General features: G+C 47.7%; 1 protein-coding gene across 1 annotated transcript in view; it reads left to right on the top strand.

Annotated features, from left to right (window-relative positions):
- Nucleotides 1–2,120: 2,120 nt before the first annotated feature.
- Nucleotides 2,121–11,611, top strand: part of GPC4 (glypican 4) — a 125,869-nt gene continuing 116,378 nt past the window's right edge. Inside the window, exon 1 of the mRNA XM_002763281.5 lies at nucleotides 2,121–2,807. Coding sequence (XP_002763327.3) covers nucleotides 2,648–2,807 — 160 coding nt within the window. The 5' untranslated portion in view covers nucleotides 2,121–2,647. The remainder of the gene's footprint in view (nucleotides 2,808–11,611) is intronic.

Here is an 11,611-nt window from a genome sequence, read left to right as displayed (position 1 = left end):
TTTCCTTATGGATGGTATTTGTTTCGTAGATTGCCAGTCGTTCACCCTGTTTGTATTTAAATGAAAGGAGGCTTTGAAGTGGGAGCCACTTCTGAGCAGGGCTTGGGGTTCCTGCCTCCCTAGGTAAAGTTCAGGCTTGTCCAGATCTGTTTGTAGCCAGAGGTTACTGTTTCTGGTAGAAAACGCTCAAGTTTGGGTTAATAATACAGTAAGAGGAAGAGCAGGAGTAAACTTAGGGTGGGAGGGGGCAGCAAGGAATGAGTTCCTCCCAGCCTTGGTGTGAGAAGCACGTTTCTGATTTGGCCTTCATGGGTTAGGAGTATAATTTTCTCTCTTATGGTTACTGGTTTCCATTTTATACTAATGTTGCTTGCATCTCAGAGCCCATTCTCCTTGGTGAAGAACATCTTCAAGTAAATGCATCAATCAATGAAAATTCAAAGTGCTCAGCTAAGCCCTAGCAATGCCTTCACGACTTGATGGTTATCAGTTTAAGGAAAACTTGGATTATTTGAAAGTCCCTCGAAAATGACAGGAAATTCAACTGCAGTTGACCTTGTACATTTAAAAAACCTGCCCTCCTAGTTTCAGAGTTAAATGCTGTGCCAGCACACAGAAATTGGAAGTCCCAGTTGTAGACAGGTCACTATCTGTTTATGTTGATGGTCTGTGAAATTTAACAAAACATAGAAGAGTCTGCAACTGGGCATTCAAAACAACAGCTCCTCATAGCCAGCCATGTCAACGTGGTTTACAAACAACAGTGGAGAAAGCTCAACAAACCCTCTGAGGGTGATAACTGTAATGATGGTTCATATCCTTGCCCTATGTAATTTTATGGGAATTGAGAGTCTGGCCAAATAATAAGTTCCAGCCCTTTTTATCTGCCCAGTTCCCAGCACACTCCCGAGGTGTCTGAGGCACTTCTCACCCTAACCTCTTAAAGCAGATTGTAACAATAACAATGATAATGACAAGTTCTCGATCTGCACAGTTCCCTTCATTTAAGGAGCCATGGGAGCTTCAAAAAACACTCATTAATGGAACCTGACAAAGCTTGCAAGATGGGAATACTCGCCCATTTCCAGTTTGCCGGTGGAAAAGTGGGGACTGAGTCTCAGAGGGGTGTCAGTCTCCCTCAAGGGGCTTGGGGAGGGTAGGGGCATTGGGGATCCTGGGCTACCATTATTTCATGAAATTCGGGAGTCAAGAGTCCTGGGTTCTGGACACCCCCTTCCCGTGCGTGCTATTATTAGCAAGTCGCTTCCCTTTTCTGGGCCCCAGTTCCCCTACCTAATAGAAACAAGGGTTGAGCCAAATGGTCTCCAAGATCTCTGCGGTCAGCCCTGACTTTGCCGCCTCACCTCGCGGTTGGGGATTTCTCCCGCTTCAGGGTTCGGTTCGATTTGTAGTAGAACCGGGTGGGGGATGGGAGTGGCGTCGAGGGTTGTAGTGTAGCGGATGAGGGAAGAATGCCTGCCGGGGTCCTGGACAAATTAGTGTTTCACGAGTACTGTCCGATGGGAAGCAGGTTTGGGAAGACCAGGTGAGGCTCTAGGACGAGCTCGGAGCCCCAAATCCCCCTACTGCCTGCAGCGAAACAATGCAACTAATGTGGGCGCCTTCCCCGCTCAGCCCCGGAGCTGCGCGGATACGAATGTCCGCGGGTGCGGGATGGCGGCGGATATCGCCGCGGGAGGGCTCTGCGCGGCTTTTGCCCGCAGGCGGTGGGTCAGGTAGCCGAGCGCAAGAAGGCCTGCGACTCAGACGTGGGCTTCGAGACAAGTCCCAGGCAGCCCGGTTCCCCGGGACTTGGGCCCTTCAGCCCGGAGTAGTTGGCGTTCCCTCTGCGGTTGGGGGGCGGTAGGCTGGCTCCCCGCCTCCGGGGAGGAGGGGAGGAAGGAGGAGCCGGGTGGGGCGTGTCGCACGAAAGAGCGCCGGGCGCCCGGTGCGGCCCCCTAGGAAGTGGATTTGGCCGCTCCGGATCCAACCCCACTTCCAGGTTTTCTCCCGGCCCGGCCCAGCTTGCTCCCGCCTGTCTCCGGCCCCCCCGACGCCCGCCCCCTCTCCCCCCGAGTGCCGCCCGCTTGGCCAAGTTTGCGAGCGTCGCGGCGCACGCCGGCCAGTCAATCAGCGACAGAGCTGAGAAGGGTACAGCCGCGCGGCGGAGGGCAGAGGCAACCGAGCCGAATCCAGCCGAACGAGCGGACCAGCGCAGGGCAGCCGGAGCAGCGCGCAGCGAGCGCCTGCCGCTGCCCACACCCTCCGCGGTCCCCGCGGCGCCTGCTACCTTCCCCTCCTTCCCTGTGTCTCCGCCTCGCCGGCCGGCCACCTTGCCGGGTTCGCTTCCCCGCGGAACCCTGAGGTCACCGGCCCGCACCTCTGCTCCCTTGGGCCGCGCGCCGCCTCCACGCCCTCCTTCTCCTCTGGCCAGGCGCCTGGCACCGGGGACCGTTGCCTGACGCGAGGCCCAGCTTCACTTTTCGCCCCGCGTCTCCTCCGCCTGCTTGCCTCCTCCACAACTCCAACTCATTCGCCCTCTAGCTCCACTCGCTAGTCCCTGACTCCGCCAGCCCTCGGCCGGCTGCCGTAGCGACGCTTCCCGTCCCGTCCCAAAGGTGGGAGTGCGTCCGCCCCGGCCCGCACCATGGCACGGTTCGGCTTGCCCGCGCTTCTCTGCACCCTGGCGGTGCTCAGCGCCGCGCTGCTGGCTGCCGAGCTCAAGTCGAAAAGTTGCTCGGAAGTGCGACGTCTCTACATGTCCAAAGGCTTCAACAAGAACGATGCCCCCCTGCACGAGATCAACGGTAGGTGGGCACCCCCGGGAGGTGGGTGCAGAGACCGACACCTCTGGAAAGGGGACGCGACCCCCTTTCCCCGCCCCGCCACCCCCTGCGCCGGACGCAGGTACACTAGAGAGAGAAATGGGCAGTAGAGAGAGCAGGAGCGAACGAGCGAGCCGGCCAGCCAGCCAGCCCTGGCGCAGGACGTTCTCCGCGGGCGCGGCGCTCCCTCCTCCCCTAGCACTGCGAGTGGAGGGGCGACGCCGGGTTGCCCGGTGCCACTGTCGCGCTCCACTCCCACCCTCCGCTTCCCCTTCTCCCGCACCGTTCTCGGTCCCAGGAAGCCCCTGAGGACTCTGGCCCTCAAAGTGCGTGTCACCGGCTCCCTCGTCTTTTCCGGGTTGAACTCCTTACAGGACGCCCCGCTTTGTTGTATGGGTGACGAGAGGCCGGGGGAGGTGGGGGTCGCCAGTGGGGTGTGGTAGATGGAAACCTCCCGGAGCTTGCCAGATTCTGGGGGTCACAAAACGTGGAACTTGATGTTTCATTGATGTTCTTTTAAAACGCTCTCCGCGCCTCTTTTGCACCGCTGACACGGATTAGGAGTTTTAGTAGCTGCAGCGGCTTTAGAAGTCGCCTTTAAAAAGCAAACGACTGCCCTTACTCTCCACCTCTCCAAACCCTGACTTTTGGGAACTCTTACTTTCCGGGAGGTATCGGACCAGAAGGTATTTTTCCCCTTTCTTTTTTCTTACCTCATTTTAAGGGTTAATTGCTCTTTCAATTACAGACCTTTGAAAGGACTGATTACAGGAAACCTGAATCTCAGTTTGGAGATGGTTATGCAAATGGAGACGGCTTAGCCTGTGAAAAAGTTCACCGGATTTTGGCGCCAGTGGGGTGGGATGGGGGTGTATTGGGGTATTTGTGAAAACCCCTCTTAGAGCGCTGGGGAGGCAGCGTTCGGCTGGTGTCCTGAAGTCCCTCCCGGCAAGGACGCCGGCGGCGTTCGGCGGGGTCCCCTCCGAGTCGCACTTACTTCTTCGCAACGGCCAACTGTTGCGCGCAGCCCCGCCGGCCGCTCAGGTAGCCCGTTTGCCCTGGGGGTTCAGAAAGCACCACAAATCTAGCTGGCTGATGGCCAGCGTAATTTAACGGAGAAGTGAGAGATTCGAGCCCGGGAGGCCGAGCCTCCACTCCGAACTTTTCAGGAGTGGAGCGCGCCTTTGCCTTGCGGTGCTGGTCGCCGGGTGGGGCGGGCAGGGGACCGCCAGCCAGCAAAGGAAATACTGTAATTTCAACCAGGCGCTTCCAAAGGCCTAGGAAGACTTGGGGGTCATTTTTTGGAAGGGCTATTAATAACCTTGGAGATTAAGTGCAGTCATCAATTTCATATACATTACAAAGGTAATTGAGGGAAGTTGCTGGGCACTTTTGGAGTGTAACTGGCATCTGTATGGAAATAGAACCGAAGAAATAAATTGTTGGAGCAGCCCAGGTGCCCAGTGCACCTTGGCAGTTACCAAATAACGTGCTCACTACTGATTAGACACTGTTTGCCCTTCAACTGCCTGTCTTTTGGGGAGCTCAAATATGTCCTCAAAGCGGCACGATTTTATTGGTTGTAGAGCCCTGAAAAGCCCTCTTTCTTTCCCTTCCTCCCGCCCCGCCAGAAAAAGTGAAGTGAACCGGCTGGCACTGAAGCTTGGGGGCTCTGCAGGTCAAACCTGGGGCCTTTGTGCCCTACACAGTTTAGGCCCGGGCACAGCGGAGATGATTGGCGTGAAGGTTACAGTTGTCATTCCCACATTTTGAAGGGGTAGATGCAGCTCTGCACTTAATGGGAATGTGACAAGGTTTCATCTTCTGCTCATGCGAACAATATGTGCCTTTGATATTGACTGCAGGCATTCAGGGAGTGGGCTGTGAAATTGCCCTCCCCAGTTTCTCCGACTTTGCTCTGTGCAGTCTTTCGCTGGGGCAGAGCATCTTCCCCAGCCAGCATCTCAGGAAAAAGGAAGCTTGAAGAGTGCTCACAGACTCTGTCCTAGGTGTTCCCTTTGATTGTCATCTCATCATCCCCAGAAAACACCTGAGGGATATTTTGCATATATGTCCATCTGGACATTCCCCCATGCCAAAGATAGGGGAGTTATTAGTGACCAGCAGCAGGAAATGGAAGCTAATGTGCTCACACCCAAAACATTTTATTCTTTTTGTCTTGTCCTTCATCTCCCTCCCAGGGCTGCTGCTTTTATTTCCCCTTTTGAATGACCTACTGGACTGCATTCTCCTGAGGAACAAAGGAAGTGCCTTTTTAGCTGGAATCCTTGGAAGACCACCAAGGACTTTAGCTCATGCAGTGCAATTTCGCACCACTTTCAACAATAACAAAAATGCATGACTGAATGGCTCAAAAATGTGGAGTGTTAGAGGCATTCATTTGAGTCTAGGACACTGTCACAACACAGACAGACCCAAGTAAATACCTTTAGACGGCCAGTATAGAAATAGGCGTAATCTTTACCATCACCCTGGCCTCTCCAGATGCATACATTAGCCTTGTCTTCTCTGGGCTACACTAAGATAATTTTGGTCATTTTTTAAGGGGGATAGTCAATATAGTGACTTGTATTCAGCCTAGGTCTGAATGGATTAATTGCCCGGCACTTACCCTGGGATGGGGGATGTGTTTTTTTCTGTGTAAAACACCCAGGATCATTTTCCAGGTGAAGTATCACAAAGTCTGGGTGCCTAGCTCATTGAGCTCCACGCTTAGCCCAAGTTTAATGTTTTATTCCAGATGGCCTTGCACTTGCCTTCTAGAGGTTTGAACAGGCTTTAAGAATGCGCCATGTTCTGAAGGAGTCTCAGTCTTTATAGATCATAATTAGGATAATCTGATGTGCTCTCAAGGGTGTCAGGGAGTACATCATGCTGACAGGGGTTTCCAACTGAGGTTCTGCATTGCCTGTCTGCTTGACCGCTGTACTTTTCAAATAATGCTGAGGCCAGCCAGGCACACACAAAATTAGAATACAACACAGTGTGTAAGTACCATATGAGTGATACAGATGATGATAAGGGAGTGCCCAGGCATTTCCAAGGGAGAAGAGATTTAGGTCTCTAATACTATAGAATATTAACTAGTAATGCTGGTGATAGTAAGTTTAAAAATCTAACCTTTTTTGTTTTGCCCCCCCTCCATAAAAACAGAGGGTAAAGGGTGTACAACAATGGGCATTTTATTACTCATGCATTTTGAAATTGTTTTTAAGAGCTAAGTGGCCGGGCGCGGTGGCTCATACCTGTAATCCCAGCACTTTGGGAGGCCGAGGCAGGCAGATCACGAGGTCAAGAGATCGAGACCATCCTGGCCAACATGGTAAAACCCTGTCTCTACTAAAAATACAAAAAGTAGCTGGGCATGGCAGCATGCACCTGTAGTCCCAGCTACTCAGGAGGCTGAGGCAGGAGAATCGCTTGAACCCGGGAAGCAGAGGTTGCAGTGAGCTGAGATTGTGCCATTGCACTCCAGCCTGGTGACAGAGTGAGACTCCGTCTCAAAAAAACAGAGTGGGGCAATGGATTAGAAATGTTCTTGAACTTGCCAAAGGTCCCCTTCACAATGACATTGAATGATACTCAGAACTTTGTGCCTTAGTTGCAATTTTGGAGTTTTTATTTCTTGTTCCCTTTTGCATTCATGAGCAATGCACTTATGATCACGTGCCAAACCCACACACTCATATGCATATACACAGAGGATTCCAGGACTCCTATAGGCTGTTAGGATTATATGGAAAAAGGTGTGCGTGTATGTGTGTTAGAGAGGTAGCAATACTGTCTTTTCTAATAGTGAGTCATATATAGACACACACAGTATGTGTCTTTAAGATTTATATTCCCCCTTCCACACCTTAAGTAATGTGTTGGATTTTGCAATGAATTTGTGATCTCTTATCTTGTTGGAATCATCAGTTTGGCTCTGTGTTTCACTTGGAGAGGGTATAATATCACTATAGAAATTGTCCCAAGTCTTTTACAGGAGGTATCCTCTGGGCATGTTCAAGAAAGAATTTAGTAGAAGTTCTGGCTTATGCAGCTCAATCTCTGGTTAGAACATATAAATATAAAATGTCTGATTCAGCATAATTACTGTTTTCCTTTTTTATTTGATTCACGTTGGGTTGCATACAATTTCAGGATTAACTGGAGACTAGACTGAGGAATGAAAAAGGAAGTTTTTTGTTATCTGTACAAGGGAAACAACATTGGTGTTAATCTGAGGCAGTTGGAAGTCAGTCTCTCTGGCTCCCCAGTGACTGTTTTAGCACTGAGGTTTTTTCTCATTTATGTTTTAAAAAATGTATTTTGGCTTCGTGATAAGAATTCGTAGCTATTGAATATTATCTCCGGGCCTGGCCCCATACCAAGGAACTTACGTGATTGTCTCATTTAAAACCCACAACAGCCATATGACATCAGAATTATCACCTCCATTTGACAGACAAGAAAACAGATTCAAAGGGAAGACGAAATATGTTCACAGTCTTAGCTAGTGAATAACAGAGGTGGGATTTGAATCAAGGTCTTAATTCTAGAGTATAGTTCGTGCTATGTTGTACAGATAGTAAGACAAGAAAGTCCCTTCTCTATTGCCATAGAGTTTGTTGAGATATAAGCTATGGGAGGGCCTTCAACTAGTAAGGGACCATCATCAAAACAGCACAATTTTCACACCATAGTGGAGAGGGTCCAGATACATCTTTTGTAGACAAAATGTCAAACCCAGATATAGACAATCTAGTGTTAATAGTAGAAGGAATATAAATTGTATTTCCTGGACAATACAATTGAGGAGCCAACGAGGGTTTCTGAGGGAGGGGAAATGTCGTCAGTCAAGCTGTTTTAGGAAGATAACTAGTGGCTCTTTGGGTTAAGGGTTGGCAAGGCAAGAGATAAAGACAAGGAGGTCTGTCAGCAGACTCTTTTAAATAGTTCTTAACTGGTCTACCTGCCTCTTGTCTGCTTTCTCCCCCACCCCACTTCCCGTTCTATCCTGAACATTGCCAGCTTAATTTCCTTACATCACTGCTTTGATTAGAGTCATTCCTGTGCTTTGAGCTTCAGTCGCTCCAGGCATCTCAAATGATACTTCTTTCATTGAGTCACTTCTGAACTCTCCAGGTTTATGTGTGGGCTTCTTCCTGATTCCCTGTTGAAACAAGATCCATGGTCTTTGTACATAACTGCCTTGTATTATAGGTAACTGTGTGTGCAGGCACATGCTTATCTTCTCTCTTCAACTGGAAGCAACTTGAGGACAAATGTGGCAACTCCTGGTGTTGTCTGTGCCTAGCAGTACCAAGTGTGGGTAGGTCAGTGCAATATTTGTTAAACAAGTGGGAGAATGACATAGACAATTCTATTGTGTTCTATGTCAGGACACTAGCGCTATAATGAGATTTTATTGCCTTGATGATAGATTGTCATTCCATGGTCTGTTGATCTCCTAGGAATCTTTTGGATCTAAACACCATTTTTTTTTTTTTTTTGACAGGATCTCACTTTGTCACCCAGACTGGAGTGCAGTGGCATGATCTCAGCTCACTGCAGCCTTCACCTCCCAGGCTCAAGCAGTTCTCCTGCCTCAGCCTCCAGAGTAGCTGGGATTATAGGCACAAGCCACTACCACCTGACTATTTTTTTTTTTTTGAGATGGAATCTTGCTCTGTTGCCCAGGCTGGATTACGGCGACATGATCTCAGCTCACTGCAGTCTCCTGGGTTCAAACAAGTCTTCTGCCTCAGCCTTCCGAGTAGCTGGGATTATAGACACCATGCCTGGCTAATTTTTGTATTTTTAGTAGAGATGGGGTTTCACCATGTTGGCTAGGCTGGTCTCAAACTCCTGACCTCAAATGATCCACCCACCTCGGCCTCTCAAAGTGCTGGGATTATAGGTAGGAACCACCATGCCCAGCCTGAATCTAAATACTTTGAAGTGAAATAAATTTAAAGTAAATCTGCATGATACGTTGGTATAGCTTGCAGAACGTTTTTATTCTTTTGGGGGAGTGCTTGTCTTTACCACTTCATTAATAACTGAATGCTTATAGCATTTTTTTTTTGAGACCGAGTTTCGCTCTTGTTGCACAGGCTGGAGTGCAATGGTGCGATCTCGGCTCACCACAACCTCTGCCTCCGAGGTTCAAGCGATTCTCCATCCTCAGTCTTCCGAGTAGCTGGGATTACAGGCACACGCCACCACGTTTTTAGTATTTTTAGTAGAGACGGGGTTTTGCCATGTTGGCCAGGCTAGAATTCCTGACCTTAGGTGATCCACCCACCTCAGCCTCCCAAAGTGCTGGGATTATAGGGGTGAGCCACTGCACCCAGCCAGGAATTTTTCAGAAAGATTCGGAATTGTTTTTCTTAATGCCTTAAGATATACTTCTTTAAAGAATGATCAGTCAAGACTGTTGTGATTAGGCAATGTAGAGCAAATTTACCCCATTAGATTCAGAACATAGAGCTCGTTCAGTGTACATCAGTTACCTTTTATAACATAAAAAACCTTAAATTTATTGTCTTTACCAAGAAGAACACAAGCTTTGAAGGGTATCAGAATATTTTATATAAAGAAACAGACATACTAAAGTACAAACAGGTAAAAACTAGCATTTTCAATTCTACTTGGTTAAACATCTGTTGCTTACTATAGAGAACATGAAAGTGCAGAAAATTCATGGAGCGATTCCATCCTGGAGGTAATTTGAAATATTATGCTTAAGTTCTGATGCATTTAATTCAGCAATCTGGTGGGAAAGAAAAATCAAAGAGCTCCATCAGCCAGGTATTCAACTTTTGAAAAAGAAACTCTAACAAATGTTAGAAATTAGGGGAAAAAAATTGACTGGGAGAGTTAAAAAAGTCAATAACCTCCAGGAAGCCTGGAAACTATGTAAAAACATCTTATTGGAAGCCCAGATAAATGTGTGCCAGACATCAAAAAGACCAACTGCTTGGGGGAAGAAAAAAAGAACCTGGCATGACTAACTGGCAGAGTAAAGAGGCTGCTTCAGGGAAAAAGACATCTTTCACAAAACAGAGTTTAAGCCAGAAGAGGGTAGTCCATTAAGTTTGACAAGGCCCAGGTACAAACTAGAAATTAAGTGGGCTGACAGAGAATTGAAATTGAACCTTGCAAGGGATTTTAAAGATGGCCTGTGTGATGATAATGGTGAAAAGGATAGGTTGAGTCCAGCCTATCTGAGGAGAAGCAGTATGTCTTCTTTAAGGGTAAACCTCGTGTGATTGATCTCTTTTGGGTTCCTTGTGAGGAAAAAAAAAGCATGAGGATACAGGGAAACATATACATCATTTAGTTTTTAAAAATTATGCGAGCTACTCAGGAGGCTGAGGCAGGAGAATTGCCTGAACCCAGGAGGCGGAGGTTGCGGTGAACCGAGATTGCGCTATTGCACTCCAGCCTGGGTAACAAGAGCGAAACTCCGTCTCAAAAAAAAAAAAAAATATGCAATGGGATTCTAAGGCAAAGAATATTCAGAAAATATATCTACTTTGAGAAAGGTGTGGATGTTGGAGAGAGAGGAAGAGTGAGGGAGGGAAGAGACTCCTCTGTTGTAGATGGAGTAGTTTACATGGAGAAGACATGGCTTTTTGGAATGAGTAGTTCTAGCCTAACTCTGGCAAATTAGTTGTTTGAGCCTTTGGTGAGATTCTTCCCTCTTTGAAAAGCAGGGTGAAACTGAACCACCTGGCACCTGGGGAGCTTTTAAAATATACTAATGTCTGGGTACCACCAATAGCAATGAAATAATACTTTTTTCAGGAGGGAGTAGGCCATGGTATTTTTTTTAATTTTTGAGATGGAGTCTTGCTCTTATCACCTAGGATGGAGTACAGTGGCATGATCTCAGCCCACTGCAGCCTCCACCTCCCACGTTTAAGAAGTCCTTCCTTCTGCCTCAGTCTCCCGAGTAGCTGTGACTATAGGCGTGCACCGCCATGCCTGGCTGATTTTTGTATTTTTAGTAGAGACGGGGTTTCACCATGTTGGCCAGGCTGGTCTGGAACTCCCAGCCTCAAGTGATACCCCCACCTCAACCTCCCAAAGTGTTGGGATTACAGGCGTGAGCCACCGTGCCCGGCCCATGGTATTTTTTTAAAATTTTTAATTTTTGTGCATACAAGTAGGTGTGTATGTCATGGTATTTTTAAAAAGCTCTCCAGTTGTACTAATGTGCAGCCACGGTTGAGAGGCACTGCCCTAGATGATTGCCAAGGTCCCTTCCGTCTCTGAGATTCTGTTATTCTAAATTTTCCAATGAGAGTCATCACAGGGTGTTGTCTGCGATAAAGGCTTTAGTTTAGACTCAATGCATCTTATTTTAATTTTGGCTAACTTGGATTTAAGAGAAAGGTGTGTCAAACATGGAGGAAATATTTTCAATCAAGATATGAATGTGAACTGCAACTGGTGATGCTTTGCTGCAGGTAGAGACATAAGACAAGGACAATGAGAATACTTCAGAAAGAGTTAGAAAGGAATTCAGCCTCTCTGTCATTTATTGATTAAGTGTCAACATACTAGATGATATTTCTTCCCTTTTTCTTTATTGGTGAAATTAAAAAAAAATCTCTTTATCCCTTACTTTAATGTCCTCTTTGCCATGTGTTTATTCTCTCCAAGTATCTTATCAAGAAATAGAAGTACAGTAAATCCCTAGGCTTCTAGTTGGTGCAACCATCCAGAACACAGCTGGGAATGTAAAAGTAAGCAGAAAAGCCAAATGATGGAAA

Source organism: Callithrix jacchus, chromosome X (assembly GCF_049354715.1).
Source record: "Callithrix jacchus isolate 240 chromosome X, calJac240_pri, whole genome shotgun sequence".
Taxonomy (NCBI): Eukaryota; Metazoa; Chordata; class Mammalia; order Primates; family Cebidae; genus Callithrix; species Callithrix jacchus.
The sequence above is the reverse complement of the archived record's forward strand: the minus strand, read 5'-3'. Positions and strand labels throughout refer to the sequence as shown.